General features: G+C 40.0%; 1 protein-coding gene and 1 non-coding gene across 6 annotated transcripts in view; one reads left to right on the top strand and one right to left on the bottom strand.

Annotated features, from left to right (window-relative positions):
* The window catches only part of PATJ (PATJ crumbs cell polarity complex component), a 219,626-nt gene that overhangs the window by 142,530 nt on the left and 52,055 nt on the right, over positions 1-25,041 (top strand). For 3 of the 5 annotated variants that reach the window (XM_072997719.2, XM_072997722.2, XM_072997720.2), the window contains exons 29-32: positions 6,224-6,315; positions 10,693-10,770; positions 16,123-16,195; positions 24,708-24,779. In XM_072997719.2, coding sequence (XP_072853820.2) covers positions 6,224-6,315; positions 10,693-10,770; positions 16,123-16,195; positions 24,708-24,779 — 315 coding nt within the window. The remainder of the gene's footprint in view (positions 1-6,223; positions 6,316-10,692; positions 10,771-16,122; positions 16,196-24,707; positions 24,780-25,041) is intronic. The other 2 variants (XM_072997721.2, XM_078392934.1) reach the window with 1 other exon arrangement.
* On the bottom strand, positions 24,872-25,010 carry LOC140707237 (U11 spliceosomal RNA). Its single transcript, XR_012087157.2, has one exon. It is a non-coding gene; the product is annotated as a U11 spliceosomal RNA (small nuclear RNA).

The following is a 25,041-nucleotide window of genomic DNA, read 5'->3' on the forward strand; positions in this document are numbered from 1 at the left end:
AATGTTTTATAACAACAACAACAATAATCAATCAATCAATCAATCAATCAATCAATCCTCTAGAGAAAATCCCACTATCCATATTGTGGTATGCAACTATAATTTCCTCTTCCTTACATCTCACAGCTTTCACTACCCAATGTACCGCATCCACTTTCTGTAAGATAGTTATGATGTCAGTCTTGTTTAAAAATTTGTTACTTACTAAGACTGTATGTATTATAGGCTATAAAGTTGACAGTTTATAGTAACCCTAATAGAGCTTTCAAGGTTAGTGAAATATTTAAGGAGTGACTTAACCAATGCCAACCCCGCCCCGTCCCTGTGAGTTGCAATGGATGAGTGGGAATTTGAACCCACCTCTTCTGAATTCTAATCCATCGCTTCATCCAATACGCTACACTGGGTACTGTTACTAAGTGTATCTTTGTATAAAGTTTTATTTTAATCATTGTTCATAATTTACCTTAACTGGTAATTTGCTTATCTTTCTCTCTTGAGCTTGGCTTTCCCTCCCTTTCAGTTGACAGGATGTTTCTCATAATTAGACTGCTAGATCAGCAAACTTTAGCATTAGAGTTAGCACAGTTTGTTTCTGTGAAGCGTGCCAGAAAGGGCTAAGCAATCTGGTCGTTTAAGCTGAAATCCTGTTGGTTCTTTCCATGTGTTTCCATTTATTTTCTCCTCTGGCAGGGTCTCGGCCTCCACATGTTACAGCTAGGTTTGCAACCTATGCAAGTCTAGGCATATGAAAGGGAATCTGTGGGGCAGATGCTCATGACATTGCCATTACCTGAATTCTAAGACTCTGGCCTTAGGCATTTAGAGATAGAGATACCTTGAGGGAAAGCATACTGTACATAGGGTTTAGTAAAATAACTTATTCATTAATTTTATATCCCACCTTCCTGTCCCAAGAAGTCACTAGAGACACCTTATAACAATTGACTTCCTATTAAAAAAAGAAAAGAAATAAAACCTAAAACAATTCTGAAAACAATTGAAAACAACATTAATAAAAATTAAGAGCCCCCTATGAGCTCAGGACACGATTAAACAACAACAACAAGCTCAGGTAAATGCTGAAGGCCTATCTGCATTTTTTTAAAGTATTTTTCCTGCTAGAAGGAAACATCATACGGGAGAGGCCAGCATCTCTTGGCAAGGACTTCCAAAACATGTGAGTGGCTACCAAGACAGCCATGTCCCACATACCTACTAAATGTGCCTCAGAAGTGGTGGAGCTGAGTGATAAAACCAGACAGATTTTAAAATCTTGGCAGACTCATAAGCGATAATATGGTATTTTAAATGCCCAAGTCCCAAGTCTTAGTATTCCGCTTCTTCTAATGTGTTCTGCTGTATTCTGAATAGTTTGGTCTCAGTATTAAGATCTTAATGGTTCATGTTTGAGGGCAAAGTTGTATACAGTACAGACATAGACAAGCCAGCTAGTATTTCAATCTAGAAGTAGAAGCAAAAGGCAAAGCAAAGTTATGTAACAGAGTCTAGCTGATCTCCAAGGTTTATATGTATTGCTGAACTGCCTGGACCTACTCATCTGTAGGCATTTCAGTAACCAGGCTTTTTGGGTAATGCTTCTTGAACAGATCCCTAGCTCCAAAGAAGTCACCTGGAAGGAATTCCAGTGGAATCCTTTGCTGCAGCCAAGCACTTTACCTGGTAGCCTTGAGCTGAGTTTCATTCAATGTTATTCATGCAGAATGGAAAGGGCCAGCCTCCTCTTGTTCATTTTGGTGTGCAGTCTCTTACACCCTTGAGGATCCACATCTGCAAAGGCAATCAGCTTCTTGCCAGCCTCAGGAGGTTAAGCTTATCACTAGAGAAGCTTTTGAATGGATGAGTCCTCCTCCAGAAGAACCATGGTATGACTTCATAAATCATAACCAGTGTTCTGTAAAAAGTGGGAGATGGTATCTTAAAAATAAATCTGTACTCCTGGCTTTTACTGGCCTTCACCTCCAAGCCGGAAACCCTCTGCAGCTTCCGTATTGAGTTGGAACCGAAATAGATACCTCATCTGTGTGTTTCTGTTGCAGACTGTCTTGGAATTGGCAAACAGCTCTACCGTAAAGAAATGTAGATTTTAAAAATGGAGTCTTATGAAGAAATCTTGAAAAGGGCAAGCTCTTCAGAAAACCTTCCAATCTGGAAGAATTGCCAGCTGTTCCTGCAGTGGTTTACTGATAGTCAAATGAAGTGCTAGGACAGTAGTTTAAGTTCAAGTACCCACCATCTATAAATAATCCATTTGTTAAATTAGCATTGTGTGGCCATCTTGTCGTCATATTTTGGGCTGTTTGCAAATGGGATCATGGATTTAGGTCATGAAAACACACCTTGAATTCCCTGCTTTACTTTTTGTACCCATTCACTTAGAATCAGCCAATTCTAGGTATGTTAAATGGGAGAATGATGTTGCCTTGGCTTAATCTTTCGCACAAAAATGGATGCAGTACAATAAAGGTAAAATGAGCTTAAATTGACACCAGCCAAGCTACCTTGCATGAATAAGCAGTGTTGAAAAGGTTAGACAAATCAAGGAACTGATTTTACTTGGTAGAAAAACAAAAGGGTGTTCTACATTTGCTGTTGTATTAATGCTTCGTCAGCAGCCTCTTTTCATGTGTGTGCTTCATATACTTCCCTATTTTCAATATCATTTCCTGACTTTTGTTATCACTGGAAAATTCTAAATTACTCGGTTTCTTAGATTTATTATTCCCCATGCATTTGATACAGTGACTCATTAAATCTTCTATAATAAATAAGTTAGTTAATTGCATCAAACACTACTATGCTAGTATAGTGCTATGATAATGACATACGCTGAGCCCTTGAACTCAAGGGAGTTTCCTTTTGAGAAGCACAAGATTCTGCTAAAAATAGCTGTTCCTTTGGATTTTATAATGCCAATCCCATTTGTAATAATTACAGAAAATGATTGTTCAAGTTGTTTGCATGCACTAGCTCTGTAAGGGAAAACACATCAAAGTGAAATCATATTTTAAACAGAGTGCTGCCAGGATGATAGATTTGTGTGAATGTACACTGAAGAAACACTGAAGTCAACAAAAGAGTGGGAGAAACTGTACTGGGATACAATCTCAAAAATGATAGAATGATTTCAATACAAATCCAGGGCACACCTTTCAACATCACAGTAATACAAGTATATGAACCAACCACTGATGCTGAAGAGGATGAAATCGATCAATTCTATGAAGATGTACAACACCTTCTAGAACTGACACCAAAGAAAGATGTTCTTCTCATTATAGAGGACTGGAATGCTAAAGTAGGGAGTCAAGAGATAAAAGGAAGAACAGATAAGTTTGGCCTTGGAGTTCAAAATGAAGCAGGGCAAAGGCTAATAGAGTTTTGTCAAGAGAACAAGCTGGTCATCACAAACACTCTTTTCCAACAACACAAGAGGCAATTCTACACATGGACATCAACAGATGGGCAATATCAAAATTGGATTGATTATGTTCTCTGTGGCCAAAGATGGAGAAGCTCTATACATTCAGCAAAAACAAGACCTGGAGCTGATTGTGGCTCTGATCATCAGCTTTTTATTGCAAAATTCAAGCTTAAACTGAAGAAAGTAGGAAAAACAACTGGAAAAAACAAATCCCTTATGAATACACAGTGGAAGTGAAGAACAGATTTAAGGAACCCGATTTGGTGGACAGAGTGCCTGAAGAACTATGGAGGGTGGCCCGTAACAATGTACAGGAGGTAGCAACAAAAACCATCCCAAAGAAAAGGAAATGCAAGAAAGCAAAGTGGCTGTCCAACGAGGCCTTACAAATAGCAGAGAAGAGAAGGGAAACAAAATGCAAGGGAGATAGGGAAAGTTACAGAAACTTGAATGCAGACTTCCAAAGAATAGCAAGTAGAAACAATAGGGCCTTCTTAAATGAGCAGTGCAAAGAAATAGAGGAAAATAATAAGAAGGGAAAAACCAGAGATTTGTTCAAGAAAATTGGATATATCAAAGGAATGTTTTGTTCAAAGATGGACATGATAAAGGACAAAAATCATAGGGACTTAACAAATGCAGAAGACATCAAGAAGAGGTGGCAAGAATACACAGAGGAATTATACCAGAAAGATTTAGATGTCCCGGACAACCCAGATAGTGTGGTTGTTGACCTTGAGACGGTCATCCTGGAGAGTGAAGTCAAGTGGGCATGGGTAACAAGGCCAGTGGAGGTGATGGCATACCTGTGGAACTTTTTAAAATCTTAAAAGATGATGCTGTTAAGGTGCTACGCTCAATATGCCAGCAAGTTTGGAAAACTCAGCAGTGGCCAGAGGGCTGGAAAAGATCAGTCTACATCCCAATCCCAAAGAAGGGCAGTGCCAAAGAATGCTCCAACTACCGTACAATTGCACTCATTTCACACACTAGCAAGGTTATGCTCAAAATCCTCCAAAGCAGGCTTCAGCAGTATGTGGACCAAGAACTCCCAGAAGTCCAAGCTGGATTTTGAAGGGGCAGAGGAACTAGAGACCAAATTGCTAACATGCGCTGGATTATGGAGAAAGCCAGAGAGTTCCAGAAAAATATCTACTTCTGCTTCATTGACTACGCAAAAGCCTTTGACTGTGTGGACCACAACAAACTATGGCACGTTCTTAAAGAAATGGGAGTGCCTGATCACCTTATCTAGTTCCTGAGAAATCTATATGTGGGACAGGAAGCAACAGTTAGAACTGGATATGGAACAACTGATTGGTTCAAAATTGGGAAAGGAGTATGACAAGGCTGCATACTGTCCCCCCACTTATTTAACTTATATGCAGAATACATCATGCAAAAGGCTGGACTGGATGAATCCCAATCCAGAAAATAAGGTCACTGGAAGAAATACGTATCAACAACCTCAGATATGCAGATGATACCACTCTGATGGCAGAAAGTGAGGAGGAATTAAAGAACCTTGTAATGAGGGTGAAAGAGGAGAGTGCCAAAAATGGTCTGAAGCTCAACATAAAAAAACCTAAGATAATGGCCACTGGTCCCATCACCTCCTGGCAAATAGAAGGGGAAGATATGGAGGCAGTGACAGATTTTACTTTCCTGGGCTCCATGATCACTGCAGATGGTGAGAGCAGCCATGAAATTAAAAGTTACCTGCTTCTTGGGAGGAAAGCAATGACAAACCTAGACAGCATCTTAAAAAGGAGAGACATCACCTTGCCGACAAAGGTCCGCATAGTCAAAGCTGTGGTTTTTGCAGTAGCGACGTATGGAAATGAGAGCTGGACCATAAAGAAAGCTGATCGCCGAAGAATTGATGCTTTTGAATTGTGGTGCTGGAGGAGACTTTTGAGAGTCCCCTGGACTGCAAAGAGAACAAACCTATATATTTTGAAGGAAATCAATCCTGAGTGCTCACTGGAAGGACAGATCCTGAAGCTGAGGCTCTAGTACTTTGGCCATCTTATGAGAAGAGAAGATTCCGTGGAAAAGACCCTGATGCTCAGAAAATGTAAAGGCAAGAGGAGAAGGGGACGACAGAGGATGAGATGGCTGGATAGTGTCATCAAAGCTATTAGCAGGAATTTGACCAAACTCTGGGAGGCCGTGATGTGCTCTAGTCTATGGGGTCATGAAGAGTCGGACACAACTTAACGACTAAACAACGACAACAGCATTTTTGAACACTGTCTTACTAAAAATGTGGTTATGCTTCAAAAAGACTCTTGCAGAATACAAATCTGAACTTTTGAAAGCGAAAGAGTAATGTAAGGTAAAATTGATATGATTTAGCACCATAATAGGTTCACAGGAAATAAGATTTATATCTCCTCCATGCTACAGTGTTTGCCACTTTTATCTGTTTAATTTGCTCTGTAGCTTGGTTTGAAATGGTACATGTCACAAACTGTGTTTATGCAATTCATCTTACTCTCAAAGTTGTTACCATGGCATAATTATTCCAACTGATAACCACCATTATTCAGATGAATAGCTAATATAGCCCTGCTGAAAAATCCAGTTTTTCAAGGAAGAAATAACATCCACGCTTTGCTTCATTTTATTCTAGCTAGTGTCTTAAAAAAAAAATTAAAATAAGATAGGAGAAGGTTATTTTGAGTGTTGCAGATAGTATACTCAAAACACGAAACACTGCTTAACCTTTTGCTGTTGTTTAATTTGTAACTGTGTTTAATTTTCTTTCTGAAACAGATAAATAACCAGATCTTGTATGGGAGAAGTCATCAGAATGCTTCTGCAATAATTAAGACAGCGCCATTAAAGGTCAAACTTGTATTTATACGGTAAGATTGGCATAGTCATTAATGCAGGTTCCTCAGGTCGGAAATAATGACCTAAACAAGGAGGTGCAATATAAGAGGAATGCTGTTTTCAAAATGTCATTCATATGCCACCTTTCTCTTGGAACTATATTGTTTATATTAACTATGTTGTGATATAGCTTACAGTGTAGTTAATATGGAACAGAATTAAAATGCATACGTTCCAAATATTAAAATAGAATTAAATTCATTGGCTGAAAACCAGTAGTGTAACTTAAGCTGGAAATTAAAAGTTTCTGATTCTCAGCCCCCTGAAAGTCCTTGGGGGGGTGTCCCTTGGGATCTCTTGCATTGTGAGGAAATTGTTACAGAACAAGGAGGGAGATAATTAAATTTCTGAGAATTGCAGTGGAAGGATGATTTTACAGGTTGCATTGATTTTTGGAAATTAAAGAGTGTCCCTCCATGTCCACTGCCCCTAATGGCTTCCCCACAATGCAAGGACTGTTGGGACATTCTGTAAGGGGAAAGAATCAATAATTTTCTGAAATTTCTGAAGAACTACTGTGCCTGATGACAGAACCAGCCTTATACAGCATAACTTTTGGCAACAGGATTTCAGCCGTTGCTGAATTATATTGTATTTTAATTGTATTACAGTATTGCATTTTTAAAATACAGTTAAAAGTTTTGAGATCTCTGTTGTTGAAAATACTAAATACCAGTTTGCCTAAAAAGAGAGAGAGAAACCCAGATTTTTATTTAAAACCCTGTTCCAAAGCTCTGCAGAAGGGCAGCAGAGAGAGGACAAACCCAGGTTTTGTTGGGAAAGAGCTGCAGACTTTGGGAGTAGTCACAGAGAAATTTCAAGTCAGGAGCAAGACCTTGTTTCACAGTTTGCTTTCTTGTTGTGATACAACTTGTTGCCCTCACCTGCATCAGCTGAAAACTAATAAGTCACTGTGCATGGATTTTTGAAGTCATAACTCTGAATTGAACAAATATTGTTGCTATAAAAGATTAGTATTGTCCTTTCCAGTTACCTGTTTTGGGGCTTTAAACCTGACAAAATTGGGCAGGGCACTCTGTTTTAGCCTAACAGAAGCTGAGACAAATTAAATAAATTGGATAAAGCATTTCAAGTTCAGGAGGGGCAGGAAAGCAATCTAGAAAAAGCAAAGTCTGGCCTTCTTTCTGAATATTTAATAACTATAACAGCAAAAGGCTTCTTAGGTACATGGGGAATTAGTATGTATTTACTGATCCTCTAACTGTGATTACCTTTTCACACTGGAGAGGTGAGGTTGTGCTCATGGAGTCCTTTCAAAATGATTAAAATCCCCCAAATCAGCTTTTTTGAAAGAGGAGCAGGGAATTAGCTTGAAGTATACTCTCCTGCAGGGACATGGTGGTGCTGCGGGTTAAACCGCAGAAGCCTCTGTGCTGCAAGATCAGAAGACCAGCAGTCATAAGATCGAATCCACGCGATGGAGTGAGCTCCCATCGCTTGTCCCAGCTCCTGCCAACCTAGAAGTTTGAAAGCATGTAAATGCGAGTAGATAAATAGGTACCACCACGGTGGGAAGGCAATGGTGTTCCGTGTCTAGTTGTGCTGGCCACGTGACCATGGAAAATGTCTATGGACAAACGCTGGCTTTACGGCTTGGATACAGGGATGAGCACAGCACCCTGGAGTCGGACACAACTGGACTGAATGTCAAGGGGAACCTTTATACTCTCTTGCTACTTCTACCTCACTGAACATCTTGTTACTGGCTTCTTAACATTTCTGTGAGACCTGCTTACCAGAAGTGCTGGCCCCACCTCTGCACTTGTCATTGGAATGGGGCATTAATGTCTACATTTTTAGTGAATAGCCCAGAAACAGAGCTTGAAAACATTATTTTTGTGGACTGCAGAATTCAGAATTTCCCAGCTAGCCCATTTTTGTAAAGCAAAGGTGACCATCCTCAAAAGGCTTGGGGACCATGTTTTTCACCCCAAAATCCACCATTAGTTATACTATGCACAGATTTAGCAATTTCCTGCCATTTTTTTTTTTGGAAAAGTATGCTTCCAGGGCAGGAGAGAAACATGCTTTTAAAAAATATTGTCTATGTCAGATTTGTGTATATGCACATGTGCATACACACACATATGCATTTGAGGGGAGGAAGGGCCTACAGTCATGTAGAAATTGTCCCATAGCAAATTCAACTGCTTATGCTATGTCACATCTGATTTTCAACCTTCATGGTAAGTGTTTTAGAAAACAGACTGGCAAAACGAAAAGGAAAACTCAGGAAAGCCCTGAACCTTTATTATTAAGACTTTGCTGCAGTCTTTAAAAGGATTCTTAACTGACAAGCTACGGTAATTGACTCCATGAGAGGAGAACAAGTTGAGGACAATCCTTTGTTTTAAAAACATACCTTCGCTGATAGGAAAATAGTTCATCTCACAGCTGGGATAACTTACGTGTGCAACACCCCCAAGACCCCATGTTATTGGGCAAAGGTAGGCAATAAGGTTTTCTTGGAACATAATTTGGAGATTGATGGAAGATTTTAAAGAAGTCTAGAGAATGAAATTGACCTCTGAGGTGAGACTAAATAGTGTGGTGGACAGGACAAGAGAAGATAGGTGAGGTTTGGCAGGACACACAACAGATTACAGAAGGCAAGCAGGTAGACGGCTTACTTTAACTGGATAGTTATCTACCTCCAAGATTAAGCATCTGCTTCAATTTCTCCACAGTCAGGCTAGACTTAGTAGGAACTGATATAATTTACTGCAGTCTCCTCCAACTTAATATCATTCTCAGGTTTTGCACCGCAAATCTCCTCAACCCCACTGAACATGGCCAATCATGAGGACTCGTGGGAGAGATGATGTCCAAAATATTCAGAGAACATTAGATTCAACACGAGCTATGATCATGCAGATCTCTGGTTCATGTCTTGCCTTAGCCTTGAGTATTAAAGGAACATTAATATTGACCCAGCTTGTAGATGTACTGTAAAAGTTACCCCTGTGTAGTCATTAGTATTTTGAAACACTTGCCATGTGTAGAAGGAGATGCTCTATCCTCACCTTCTCTGTCATCATTTCTGTCACCTGAAGAGTGGCAAGGAGAACCTTCTCCACATAGATCACAGCCCATATATTTTGCAGAGAACCCCACAGCTAGTGGAGATTGTCCTGGTCAGATTGATCACTTCTACCTGTTCAGAATGATATCAGAGATGGAGGAAGGTGGAACTGAAGTACTTCCCCTTGTCATGTGATGAGCATTCTCAGATAGTAAAATAAATCTGGTATGGAAATGCTTATATAAAGTATTCTGAAATATTTTAATACTACTTTGAAAGAGTATACATTTTCACACTGCTGTCTTGAAAAGTATTTCTTGGGTTTTCAAGTGAGACTTGAAATAAGCCCGGTAGAGTTAAGTCACAAGAATTTAACAGGGAAATGTATTTTTTTATTTTATCATTAAAAGGGCTATCACTTCTTCAGATTCACTTCCTGGCAAGATATTATGACATGATTTCCTCTTCAGGCAAATAAAGGTTTAGTGTGCCTATGACTATCCCAGCTGCCTGTTAACTCTATTCCCTGATCAGCTATGATTTTAAGTGATGTTGTGACCCATACGACAGCCTCATATTTTGCAAACCTACAAATTCCAGCAAGGTCATTGGATACATGCAAATGTTTGTTCATCTTTGATATTCTGCATGGTATGCATGACTTTTAGCTAGAGTTAGAGATTCCACCTCTCCCAGTTGCAGAAGAAAAATCAAATGTCCTATACCTGTAGTATTTTCTGTTCAGGAGAAAAACAATGGAAGAGGAAAGCTGCAGAGTCTACTACTGCCGCTAAGGGTTTGATACTCCAAAAAAATGTAATAAACAACTAGTCTATATGTTACATAATCCATGATGTGTCCCTAAGTAAAAAAATTTGTCTGTAGATACCTTTCAGAATATAGAAGTCTAAATTAGATCCACATGCGACTGTGGTACAAGAGCAGAGCTAGTAAAATGAAGAATTAGTTGCTATCCTTGGCATCCAGAAGAGATTAATGATCTTGATTCTAGCCCCCTCTTACTCTTCCCAGCTACTGAAAATTAAATGTCATGTACAACAGCTCACTCTCCATTACTTAATTACATTGCAAAATCTGCCTAGGGAAAGCTATTCAGACTGTAGCAAAATATATATGCAAGAATGATATCTTGTTATACTGCAGTGCAATACACCATTCCTTACCCATTTAGTCATGTTGGATAGAAAGTGTTTGCATTTTTGCTTAATTTTTTTTAATGGTGATTTCCATATCCTGAAATGTTTCTCTATGCACCTGTTTAAAGTAAGTGCTTCTTTCCAACAAGACCAGGTCCCAGCATGCCTAACAGAGATGACGGTGAGAAGTCTGCTGAAAAATCCTTCACTGAACCCCACTGTTTTGGGTGGGTAATTTCTAGATAATAACGCTCCTTTACTTCAGGGTGAGCAGATCCCTGGAGTCACACATGGGGAGAACATGGGATATTCTGGAATCTGAAGGGGCTGTACATCCACTGAATTTGCTGCTGCCAACACAGTTACCACAAAAATTCAGCAGCTGCCACATTTACTGTTGTTACAATTTGTTAGCAGATTTGGTGACTCTCTACCCTGCAAGAGCATACATAGTGCTGCGAGACTATAGGGCAGAATAGTGTTTTTTTTCCCCTTTCTGTCACCAAGGATAGGGGAAAATAGCTGGTTCAGTGGTGCAGATAGTCTCAGCGACCAGTTCTGGGAAGAGGCTGTGGGAAATGCAAAGAGCAAAATAAGGTAGAATTCCAGCATTGTGCTTGACGTGGGGCTCCTGCTGAAAACAGCAGTACTATGTAGGGTTTGTATCCTGTCATGTCATCACATTGCATTTCTCTCCCTTTGCTTCATATAATGTCTCAAGGGGCTGGTCTATACATTACAGTGAAGGGGTGCTACTATCATATCTTGTTTTCCCCTCACCCACATGAAAGTGTTTCCACTGAAAGGAGCCTCCTGCCAGGTTTCTCCTGCATGAGGGGAGGGAGTGTTTCAGCAAGGGAGTCTATAAAGCTACAAATCCCCTCATTGCCCCAATAAAAACTTGGATAAGTTACTGGATATCTCAAGGTATGGTTTGGCTTTCAGATCTTTTCATTACAAGCTGTGTCAAAAGCTGGGAGTACTTTACGCTGATTTCCTTACTACATATTTGTGCTGATTAGATGTTTCATTATTATTTTTCAAGCAACCAACAACTGGCAGTCCCTAAATTGGCACCAGACAGAAATTACTAGAGGTTATGGAGCTTTTAGATATGCTGATTAATTCTCATCAGTAAGAGCTACATAATAATTGGTTTGTATGCTTGGGAAAACAAAATGAGCCAGAAAATTGCTGTTTAACATGTTATAGTGTTTGAGGGGAAGGTGCTTGGAAACTGAAGGACAAGTGAATATCATGCATTCTTTGATACTGCATTTGCCTTTTAGATATCTCTTGTGTATTTCTGAATGCATGGCTTGATGCCCTCAGTTCTTGCAGTCCAAGTTAGTAATTTTCACTGTAAAGCTTTGAAGAAAATAAGAGGCTGAAGATATAAGAAAGGCTGTAAATAGTGACAACTTCTATGGAACACATTAATGCATATCGATATTAATTAGAGATGGGGTATTCGTATACAAATATCCCCCCACAGGTGGAAATAACGAGAGTCCAGCCCCATAGGGTCGGACTGTCTACTCACCATTCTGCCACTGATGCCAGCTCAATGGAGCCTTCCTATCGCACCGTTATCCACAATGGATTAGCCACTCTGTGACCTGACAGAGAGGCTTGTTCATTAGAGCCCCCTCCCACTGCACATATCCCTGCACCTAGTGAGTATCCCTCAGTTCCCTTTAGCCACTGCTGAAGAAACTCCTAAGTCCCTTCAGTGGAGCTAATTTTTCCTTTATGCTTTTGAAATCCTCAGAAACCTTACCTTTTGTTGTTGTCATCTCCCTTGTCATCATCCTTCCTCCTGTAACAGCCTCCTTATACCTCACAAAGGGGCCGTTACATCACACTCAATCACTCTTCGTTTCCACTGCCACCAACCATTCCCTCAAATAAAGCTTCAGGCCAACGTATGATTTCAAAATAAAAACTTAGGTTTATTGTGTACAAACAAAAGGAATGGTAAATCACTTGAATATAAATAATAAAGCAATCACTATAATAATATAACAATCACACACCCACTCTCACAGACCCTCTCAATGTAGCACAGTTCTTATCTCTCAGTATCTCCAAGCCCTAACTCCCTATCTCAAAGCCCTATCTGGCCCTATCTGAATCTCTCACACCATTCACTCCCCTTATATATAACAGCTCCACCCCTTATGTCCCACCGACCGTCACGCCATTGGTAGATGACACACAGCTTCAGCAGTGACAGGCAGGTGATGTCATAGCTGTATGTAACAATACCTCCCTTGCCTATAAGTTCCCTAAAGGGGGGGGGAGTTTTCTTACTGTTTGTCATTCCCACCTTTGTTGTTCTACGACTTTCCATTACTATTCACCAGTCTAAGGCTTTCCTGCCTTTGATGGCCCTAATAGGGCCATTTAAAAAGTTAATTTCATGCAGCAACAAAATTCCCATCACTGACAGTTGACTTTAGTTCTAACCCTATCCTGCCTCAGTGAGGGACACCAAACACAGATTTGGTTTGCTCAGTTCCATCAGTGTCTGTTTGTAAGACACCCTTTAAGCAAACCATTATGGGAGCACTCAAACTCAAACCCACCACCAAGACTCAGAACAATCAGAAACCAACAGAGGCTGAGATGGCGCCGTTACCATCTCTCAATACCAACAATGTACTGGCAGCCTTGAGGGCATTTTCAACTTCAAAATCTACTTCTTTGAAAGCAACATTGGTGTCCATATCAAGAATGACATAAACGTAGATTTCTTAGAAAATAAATCCACTGACTCAGATCCAACTTCTACTTTGAAAAGCTGAAGTAGAAACATAAATCAAAAGCACATAAAGAACAGCCTTTGGCTTCAAAGATATCTAAGGAACCTCAGGTAGCCAGATTCCACCACCACCACCATCCTGCAAAAGGTGGTGAACATGTATGCCTTGATTCAACCTCAGACGAGGAGATGTCCCAAATTCAGACATTGTCACCACCATTCAATTAGTCTCCAGAATGGAGTCAGCTTACCCAACAAACCCTGAGTAAGCTTTCTCCACCACAGAGGACCTCACAACCAGAAGAACTACTTGTAGGTTGGGAGTGATCATATGAGTAATCTCCAGAGCCTGTTACAATAGTAAGAGAACGAAGTGTCCCATCCCCATTGAAAGAGCCTCCACAAAACCCATCACTAGCAAGAAGCTATCATGTTGAAGTCAAGTGGTTATTTACTATATTGCTATGTGCAGTGCCTAATTCTATCCAGGGCCATACCGAGGATGGGAATGGCATTTTCCTCCACCATTCTTCCATTTCCCTAGAATGCACAGAGAAATAACATCCTGGCTCTCAAGGATATGCCATTCCAGTCCCCATATTGTACTAGTATAGAAGCAAGGCATCGAGATCACTGAAATAGAAGTATGGGCACCCCATATCAAATACAATGGAGCAGGAGCACTTGGAATCAAGGCCACCTGCACAGAATTGCAAAGACTGACTTCCTAAGCTTCTAGTTCCTTATGAACAGGTTCAGTTAGTTTCAAAGTCACCACCTGATGGAGAACAAGAAATCTTTTCACGGTGTTGTATGTAAAGCCTTAAGCAAATGGCACAAGCTTGAGAATGCACCTTAGCATCAAGAGTTTTGGAACAGAAGGAAGGGGAATGGCCTGGTTTGTTCTTGGCTTCCAATTCATTCACTATGTTGGCTATGCATAAACACAGTCACCAACATAACCTCTTATCACTTAAGCCAGTAGTTCCCAACCTTGGGTAACCCAGCTGTTCTTGGACTGTAACTCCAAGAAGTCTTCACCTCTAGTTGTGCTGGCTAGGGTTTCTGGGAGTTGTAGTCCAAGAACACCTGGATTACCCAAGGTTAGGAACCAGTGGTTTTAGCAGTTCAGTGTTGACGGTGAACTGCATTCCAAGATGGATCTTTGCTTTTGGCTTTGGAATCAAAGACATCAAAAACAGGCAGACAAGGCCCACCGGTCCTCCTGCTTCAGCTCCAAATCACAGTCAACTAGGGACTCTCACAATTATGACATATCAAAGCAACCTACAGCACATGAGGATGCGACTCAAGTTTGGCCTACCGCCAAACCAAGTAACAAAAACTTGCAAAAAAAGAGCCCATTTACCATAGCTGCTTCTACATCTGAGAAGCATTACAAGGCCTCAAAGTGCACCATGGAAAATGAATATTCAATAATCAATGAGGATTCTCATTCTACTGCCTCTGATTCAGACAGTGTCCACATCAGCATGTTACCATCTTTGCTCAGTCTGGTCAAGAAATCATGGAATAAACTGTCTACCTCTCAACGCACCTTGACATGCCTGGGAAATTTATACAAAATCCATGATAAAGAGGCTATATTTCTTCTCAAGCATCCACAACCAAATTCGGTCATTGTGGAGGCTTCTCAAAGAGGCATCACAACACCACGCCAAACAATAGAGATGGACGTGTTGGACAGGAGGGTGTATTCTACCATGACCTTGGGCATTATTTCCAATTACCAAGGTGCTATGGAACAATATTTTAATATTTCAACATTGGTATAGCATTAATAGTCCCATAACACAAAAATTGATCAGAACACAGCCTGCCTTATAAACACTACAGCAGCAAGCAATATTGAAAACTACTTGAAACTTATCTTTAGCAGTAGCATGGATCAGGTACATTTGGGATGGATTCTGGAAACATATAGGGTTGACCATATGATGGCAGCATCATGGGGACAAGATTCTAGTCATACTGTTAATGTGTCATAATAATAATTGAGTGCCATCAAGTTGGTTCCAACTTACAGTGACTCGTTCCAGAGTTTTCTAGGTAGATAATACTCAGAAGTTATATACCATACCCTTCTTCTGGGGGCAACCTGACTACATAGGCTGGCTTTTCTCTCAGGAGGCACAGTGGGGAATTGAAGTCCTAACTTCTGGCTCCACAGCCAGATACCTAAACTACGGATCTATCCAGCCAGCTTTTGTGCTGTCAAGTCAGTTCCAACTTATGGTGACCCTTTTCAGAGTTTTCGAGATAGAGAGTAGTCAGAAATGATTTAACATTCCCTTCCCCTGGAGGCGTCCTGGGGCTGTGCAGGTTGCCCACGGCCACACAGACTGACTCTTCTGGGATGCATGGTGGGGAACTGAACTCCTAACCTCTGGCTCTGCACCCAGATACCAAAAGCTATCCAGCTAGCCTTGATTGCATGCAATTGAAGTTGTGAGAATGGGCTGCAGTTAGTGCTACTCTTGACCTTTTCATCACTAAGCTGAATAAAGGAACAATAATACTGTACATCCTTTAGTCTGGCTTTCTAAATCTCTTATGTTTTTGTCTGGGTTTAGTCCTTTATTGCACTGATGCCACATTACAAGGCAATCTTGCTTAAATGAAGCAGGATAGAAACTGGTTATTGCATTAAATGAGCAACCACTAGGGAATCCCCTCTGAAGCCTGTAGCAGGAAATATGGTTATACATGTAATAAAAATTTTTTTTAAAAAAAAATGGCATTTAAGTAGATATTTTGCAGCTTGTCTAATATCTCTCTCTTCTTTGTTTCTCAGTAATGATGATGCATTTAACCAGATGGCTGTGGCTCCTTTCCCTTTACCCGCTAGCTCTCAGTCTTCCATTGAGGTAAGATGTTTTTCAGTGTTTCCTAAATGAAAGCAATTAATCATAATTTAGCAATTTAATGTGAACGTAGACATCCCTCTGATTAAAGCCTACGCCAAAAAGTACAGAGGAGAAATTCAATGGAACATGAATTTCCTCTTCCTGGTAGAATAGCTAGAACACTAAGAAGCTGTACATACCATTTTGCTTCAAGAGAGACAGTTGCTAATAAGTCAGAGACTGAACTAGTCACTTAATGGATATATGCATATTTTAAGGTTAGAGTCATTAAATACAGATGAAGCAGTCTGAACATGTGGCACACCAAGAACTGTTTTCTTCCTAAAACTAAGGAGGCAGTATGCCAGTTGTCATAGGGGCAGCCATGTCATTTTTCAAGAGTGATATTTCAGGGCTTGTTGATAAATTGTACGTGCATCAGGGAGCAAGTGCTAAAAAAATCATGAGGAGAAATGTCTCTACAGAGTAAGGGCTCCTGATATTGGCTGGATGATGTGATGCCAAAGCATTGTATGGCTATGTCTTAAGTGTCCTATAAATTTGGGACAAAGAAGCAGTGAGGAAGCTCTGATCCTCTCAAGTGTTTCAGACTACAGTTCCCATCATTCTGCTAGGTGAGGCTGATGAGAGCTGTAGACCAGAATTCTGGAGGGCCAAAGATTACTGCATGACTGTGCACACTTGAACATGGCCACTAACCTGTTATTGAGGGTTTACTGTTTAATAAGAACAGTGTCTGCAAGGGATTATCTCCTTTATGTTTATAATTTTTTTTCTCCAATATTCTTTTCCAGTATTTAGCCAATATACTTCACAAGTAAAATCCCAAAATGACTTGCATAAAATGAGTAAAATCATAGGGAAACTATTTAAAAATGCGTATTAAACTACAGTATTTTAATTACAAAATTAAAAGCAGTATCAGAATAAATAAAAAAATAAATCTTAGCACACAGGAGTTTTAATTAAGAAGAGGTTGAAATAAGAATGTTTTAAATGTTTGCTTAAATCTACTGAGATAGATCTGTATTTAATTCTGCAGGACATGCCTATGTTTTTATGGTATATGATAAACTGTATCTATAGGATTCCATGTGGTGTGCTGCTTCATTTATATTAAATCTAATGCCTACCCATGACAGGAAGTCCGTATTTTTTAAATTATTATTTTATTTAAAATATGTTTACCTTGCCTTTCTCCTTAAAAAGAGCCCAAGGTAGCTTACAAAAATAAGCTAAAATATATCTACAAGTGCTAAAAAGGGTAAAATACCACACTAAAACACTGTTTGTTTGTTTGTTTTTAAGGCAATACCAAAGACACATTTAAAACAGTAAGGCACACCCATCCATTTAAACACCCCACTCTGGCAGTCATTCACTGAGGGAAAACTTGCCTGAAGAGAAAGGTCTGGATAGGGGTGAGCAGCCTATGCTCCTTGAGGTTGTTGGATGGCAACTCCCACCAGCCTTCATTATTGGCCTTGCTGGGTGTAACTGATGGTAGTTACAGTCCAGTAACATACTGGAGGTCATAGGTTTTTTGTCCTTGGTGTAGCACGATGCCATCTTTTAGATTCCCATGGCTTAAGAATCCAGAGATCTGTGTAACAGCTAGCATGTTGAAATATGCTTGGGAATGTATTGATACTCCATATGGCTACTTAAATTTGATATAACATGCCACACTTCTGTGTGTGAATAGTCGTATATCTACATTCTGGCCCAACCCACCCATATATCTTCAGGATATTCTTAAAAACTATCCCACACCAAGTTTGTTATTGTAGTTCAAATCTGTTATAACCAAAGCTCATATTACCATGACTTGCCAGAACTAAGCGCGAAGCCAGTCCAACCAAAAAGAACCATCCAGGTTACAAACCAGATTTTTCAAGCACACTGTAGCCCAATCTACAATAAACTGAAGCTGTGTCTCCTCAAAAGCTAGGTTCCCCACCAGAATTTTTTTCCCTGTCTGATTTAAGCCTCAGTTTTGTAACCCTCCTTGGTAAACAGAAAACAGATTTTTCTGTTATAACTGAGTCGCAAACACAAACTTTTGCTATCCAGGCAGTGACCATAATAGTGATACATGTGAGGGCGAGGCTTTCCCATTCCCAGTTCTAAAATGTAAAGAGATATACAGGGAACCCTATGAATTTAAAGGCTTGAAAAGGCTGCAGTTACCAATTGGTAGTAGTTATAGCAAGTCTGTTATTTCTCCCTTATATTTTTTTTACCTTTAAAAGTGATCTGAATCTTTATAAGTACAGAAAAAAAATACTAAGATTGCTTTTCTTCACAGTGTGTATGAAATGCAGAGGGATGCTGCCTATGTGTTAAAGATGACCCAAGAAAATATGTTGATGTTCTCATTGTGTTTATTTATTTTATTTATTATTTATTTTATTTATTTAACTTGTATGCTGCCCACACTACCCAAAGGTCTCTGGGCAGCTTACAACAATTAAAATACAATAAAAAGAAAGACTATTAAAATATATACTCTAAAAATTGCCATCAGGAACCACAGTTGACATTATTTCAATTAGAAGCCTTCTGAAACAAGAAGGTTTTGACCTGGCACTGAAATGTCATCAGCATCAGCGCCAGACGAATCTCAATTGGGAGGGCGTTCTATAGTCTGGGGGCAGCTGCTGAAAAGGCCTTTGTCTACAAGCCATCCCTCTTACCTCTTTGAGGGATGGCTCTTTCAAAAGGGCCCCCTGGCTAGATTTTAACTGCCAGGTAGGCTCATATAGAAGGAGGCGGTCCTTCAGGTATCCAGGGCCCAAGCCGTTTAGGGCTTTATATGTCAAAACAAGCACTTCGAATTGGGCCCGGGCAGCAACTGGTAGCCAATGTAATTTAAATAGAATTGGCTCGATGTGTTCCCTAGTGGCCCCACCACTCACCAGCCGCACAGCTCGATTCTGGACCAGTTGCAGTCCCTGGACCGTCTTCAAAGGCAGCCCCACGTAGAGCACATTGCAGTAATCTATGCGAGATGTTACCAGTGCATGTGTAACTGTCGTGGGACTCTGCTCATCCAGGTAGGGCTGTAGCTGGTATAATTTCTGCAGCTGAAGGAAGGCGTGCCTGGCCACTGTCAGCAATCAGTTCCCCTAGAGGATGCTTGACCGGTCAGACAGAGAGTAATTAGAAGCTTGTGCTCCCTCATTAGGCTGAGTCGAGTCCTGGCAACTTCAACCGAGGGCTGCCCCAACACTTCTGCTTACAAATCTGCCCTAAAAAGATACTTCAGCAAACTTAGGAAATTCCAAAAAAGAAAGACACATGAGCTATGTAGTCAGTAGACTTACTTTGCTCAGTCTGGGTAGGACTCAGTAGCAAAATGTGGCCCTATAATTTCCCCTCAGGGTAATATTAAGACAGCTCCACTGTTCAAGAGACCAACTGATTTTTATAATTATTATTTTATTAAGAAAAATATAGAAATTCACAAAATAAAGTCAGTTTAATGCATAAGCCAGCATGTTATCATTTTTAAGGAATGATACAAAATATAAATGAAGCAACAATTCTCTTTAAATATGAATACACTAAAAATCCTAGAAAAATCTATAAAAAGCTCTATTAGGGTGGGCAAAAGGCTTAAAGCCCCCCTTTCCACCAAATCACCTACCTCTCTATGAATCTGTTACCTGCACTGCACAGCAGGCAACAAGACCTAGCAAAACTGTAGTCCAAAAAGTCCAAGAATGAAAAGAAAAAGTGAGATATTGTGCATGGTAAGAGTTCCTTTTTCAAGCTTAGCTGGAAAACCCCCTTCTTCTCCGTCTCTCACGCTGTCATCCAATCATGGCATGAAGTCAGGTAAACAGTCCCTCTTCATCTTCTCTCTTCTCTTCTCATGGGAAACAGGTGTTGTTTTCCTTAGTATGTCTGCCATTCATCCAAAACAATTGTCCAGTCTTCTTATCTAGGAATATCTTCCTCAGGCCTACAGAAAAACGTTCCTACATCCCTCTGCAAAAATACACTGTCAGCATGCAGAAATCATTTATACAGAGAACCAATATGGAATCCATTTTACATTGTTCACTACTATATATCCCATCTTCAGTACAAGATTTAAACCACATAAATCATTCCATGACAGCCACTGAGTCCAACTGGGCTTCCAGAGTTAGACTGGGGTCCAGGAGCACCCCCAGGCTGCGGACTCTGTCCCTTAGGGGGAGTGTAACCCCATTCAGGGCAGGCCCTCCAGCCTGTCCGGCGAAGCACCCACTAACAGCATTTCCATCTTGTCTGGATTGAGTTTCAATTTATTAACCCTCATCCAGTCCATTATCAGGTCCAGACACGAGATCAGTACAGAAACCGCCTCACCTGGATTGGTGGAAAAGGAGAGGTAGAGCTGAGTATCATCAGGGTATTGCTGACTCCTCAGCCCAAACCTCCTGATGACCTCTCCCAGTGGTTTCATGTAGATGTTAAACAGCATGGGAGACAGTATCGAGCCCTGAAGAACCCCATGACATAAACGCCATGGGACAGAGCACCACCCTCTGGACACAGTCAGCCAGGAAGGAGTGGAACCACCGTAAAGCGGTGCCCTCAACTCCCAAACCAGCCAGCCTATCCAAAAGGACACCATGGTCGATCGTGTCGAAAGCCACTGAGAGGTCCAGGAGTATCAACAGGGTCACACTCCCCCTGCCTCTCTCCCGGCAAAGGTCATTGCAACCAAGGCAGTCTCCGTACCAAGTGTTGTTCTTCAAGATTAGGGTTTTGGTGTATTAAACTAAGAGCATCTAGAAATTTCCCTCCTTCTCCAGGACCAAGTAATTTAAAATCTTCAGCGTTGACTTAAACAGGCAAATGGCCTGAGTGACAGCTCCACTGTGCTTTGTAGACGTGCATTCTTGCATTGCTTCATCGTGGATACAGGAGAATCAAATTTTGTGCTTAGCAGTAGGCTTTTTCCAATATGAACACCATTACAGCTGCAAGATGCATGTCCTTGAATAAGTTTTACCTTCAAGCATCATCTGGTTGGTTTACTGGCTTTGAAGAAGGACTTTGTACTTACTTTTTTCAGAATTTCAGTGTAAAATAAAATGCTTCCAAGGATGTGATATCCGGTGGGTTTTAAATTTTAATCAGTTCAACCTGTCTCTTAAAATAAAACTGTATAGCATAATGGCAGAGGGCACAGCTGGCCCTGTATGAGAAATTAATGTTTGAAGAACATTTTCTTTGTATAATTCATGTAATATTTCAATTCATTGGTAAGTCACAACACAGCAACTTTTTCTGTATTTCACCTGTATGAGTTTTCAGAGAAACAAAGAATATGATCTACCTGAAAAAATAAATGCTTTTCTTGTATATAACCAAAAAAGAATGTAAAGACTCTGATAGCTCAAATTTTACCTCCTGAAGATGTTTTTAAATGAGGCAAAAAGGGCATGCAATTTGTTATGTTTGTACATTTCTGTTGGTTGTGAGAAGGAAAAGGTTAAGAAAATCACAGTGGAGTTCAGTGTGATTTCTTAAATAGGGGAAGTTTAGTGCAGCGTCCTCTTGCTAGAGATATTTCAACAAGTTTTTCTGAACTATAAAATTTAGATTCATTATGGTATTGTTTTTGTACAAAAGCTAATTTCTGAGGATGATGAAATTTTGCAGTGGCAAAGTGTACATTGAGTGTACAGCAGTCTTATTATTGTATAGGACAGAATTATACATATGTTTTTCAGCCTCAGTTTTTCTCAAGCTGTGCACCAAAAACTTTATTCTCATGAAATAATCTGCCATTTTAGGCATGGTTTTCCTTCATTCCCTTAGTGAATGAATGAATGAATACTTTATTACGGTCAAAGACCAGTAAAAATAACTTAGTGTAGTTAGCTATGTTTCCAGAAGATGGATTGGACTGTAGCTAGTGTCACACTGATGGCTTTTCCAGTCCTTGCTATTGTAAATAAACTTGTATTCCTTTTACCTAAAATTAATTATAGTCAACCAAACACAACTTGTTATGTGCTTCACATACATAGTTTCGCAGTGAATTGACCTAAACACACAACTAGGCCAAAAACGTGCAAATTTAGAATAAGTATTTTTTTTAAAGCCCATCAATTATTGGCTTTGTGGTGTCACTTTTAAGCCTAAACAGTCTTGCTCAAGATGTAAAAATATTAGCCAGCTGTCTGGTCTTTCCTAAAAGTAAGCAGTGAGTATCCTTTGACATTCAGAAGGGAAAATTACAGGGCCAACTGACTGAGGATTTATCTGCCCATTCCAAGAGACTGAAAAGTTTTTACTTCTTACCAGGTTCTTCTCATACTTTAGCATAACAAACTCACTTTGTCTTTGTCAAAGAAGTACCCATGTTAGTCTGTCTCAGCATAGTTTTGTCCCCCGCCCCCAGGTTTTTTGTCAGTTCACTTTGTTTTTGCTAATTAAAGGAGCAGTTTCTGTTCTTGCTGACCCATAATCATCTGATGTTTCTTCATTCATTGTAAATGACCATGAAATGGAACACGTTAAATTTTCACAGGGGAAAATTCTACTGAAATGAGGAGTACGTTTTTTGTTTGAAATATTTCTGTTCTCGTTACAATAAAATCCTAAGGTAGTTTACAAGACCGTAAACAGGTAATAGTAATAATACCCCCAACAAAAACACAATCCCGTTGTAGTCCCAACAAAAACAGTTCCAGAGTGTTGATGCTTCCTCGAGGAAGCCCATGTGAAAATGCACGTGGCATCTGCCCAGGTCATGAATATTAATATGCTGTCTGCATGGACCAGCGAGACTGCTGGAAAGTCAGAGTCTGGAGAGATAAGAATATCTGCAGTGGGAGGAAAGAGGTAGATTGGGAGATTGGGAGATTAGAGCATTGGTGAATGGGGGTTTGGGGTAGAGAGAGAGAGAATTGGCAATTGAGAGGGTATGAAGAAGGATGTTTTGTTAAGAGTTAAAGACATTGATTGTACCTTCATTACCTGTAATAATAAACAACTTCTATTTGATTCTTTTAAAAATGACACATTGCCTGGACCTCTGTGATTAATAATAAACAATGTTGATGTAATTAACTTGTGGCAGCGACAGGACATATAGCTTGTGCCCTTGGATTGGTGAAACAACCAAGGGACAGGTGGGAACGTGACAATGCACATTTCCAATAAATACATAAAACACATCCCTATTGAGACATGACATACTGCAAAGGGGAGACCATTCCACAGAATGGACATCATTACAAAGAACAAAGGGAAATCCATAGCCTTGCCATGGGCAGCACTATCTCCTCTGAAGATCACACGTTAGTATAGGATAATTGTAAGGGTTTGTATAGGGGCAATTAGTTTAGTAATCTGGTCCTGTGCTTTATGAGGCTTTATATATTGCTTTTTTGCTGTACTGTATACATCAGCATAGACATAATAAGTATATGGTAAGACATCCCATGCAGTAACCAACTCACTACATTCTGCACTAGTGGAATTTTAGTTCTGAACCAGTCCTAGGGCCTGCTCGGCAGAGGGCTCATTGCGGCAACCCAGTCTCAAGGTTACCAGTGTATAGATCACAGTATACAGTCAATTCCTGTTTAGGAATTGATTTTTTTCGTACGCCCATCTAAGTGGATAGTCTTTGCTCCTAGAAGGCTTTTGATAATAGTGATTGATGCAGGAGTGTCCCAAACCTGTTTCTTGAGCAGGGTTGCAACTCCCTCAAGGGCTGGTAGTCCCCCTAATTGATCGATCCAGGAAATGCTTATCCACAATGCCTTAATCTCACCAGGATTCATCCTTTACTTATTAGGCATCATGCAGCCCATCATTGCACTCTCACACCAGTCTACACCATGTACAAGTCTCCCCTAATTCATATTTAGTGGACAAATAAAGGTGGACAACAGTCTTTTTCACATTCTGTAAGAATCACACCTAGGAAGTTCATGTAGGTATTAAAAAGGATTGGATAGAAAATCATGCCTTGTGGCGCTACATAGCATGAGTGTAAGGAAGTGATATGCAGTCTTCCAAGTGCTGTTCTCTGGAATCTGCCTAGTTAAGAGCGGAGTAGAATCTCCTAGATAAGAGCATATGGGTTTCCTGATCTCATCTGTTAGGCATATAATTTTTATAATTTAAACACATTAAATTTAGGTCAGAGAAATTAAAAGCACAGTATATTTGAATTGTGTGTTTTAATTCTTTTGAATTCATTGTGATTCAAGCTATTTTGACTATCTTGCCCCCTTGATTTTAGTGATACCACAGCGTGGCTAAACAAAATCTGGATGCAACCTAGAGTTTTGAGCTTCTTGAGTTACTTCTTGAGTTCTTTATAACATATATCAGTAAAATATGTAGTCTCTATGTAAGCTGAATTGTGGATTTGGCTTGGGGAATTTTTAAAGCAAACTTTAAAAATCCTGTGGATTGTACTGTACCATGCATATTTTAACTAAGATCTGTATTATGAGATGATTTTTTAAATTTCCCATTCATTTTTTATTAGGATCTCAGTAACAAGGTTGAACAACAGGTGGTGGAGAACGAGCAAGTTATGGCAGAGCAAGCATCTGAAAATGTATGTATTTATGTTCTTGGGACACCTCTGCCGCTGCCCCCCCCCCCCATTAATCTGAAACCATTTTATTTATTGGTCATTTTAAGTCAGGAAAACAAATCACTTTTTCATTGTGATTTAAAAGTATAGCAAAATTATGCTTCCGAAATCTCTTGAGAGCAATTCTGCACAGAAAAAGATAAAGTCACAGCCATCTCTCACTATGTGATACTCACGACAGAAGCCTTTTTTATCCATCTTGGGCTCGGGATAGGCCCGATCA

This window comes from Pogona vitticeps, chromosome 4, assembly GCF_051106095.1.
Source record: "Pogona vitticeps strain Pit_001003342236 chromosome 4, PviZW2.1, whole genome shotgun sequence".
NCBI classification, from domain to species: domain Eukaryota; kingdom Metazoa; phylum Chordata; class Lepidosauria; order Squamata; family Agamidae; genus Pogona; species Pogona vitticeps.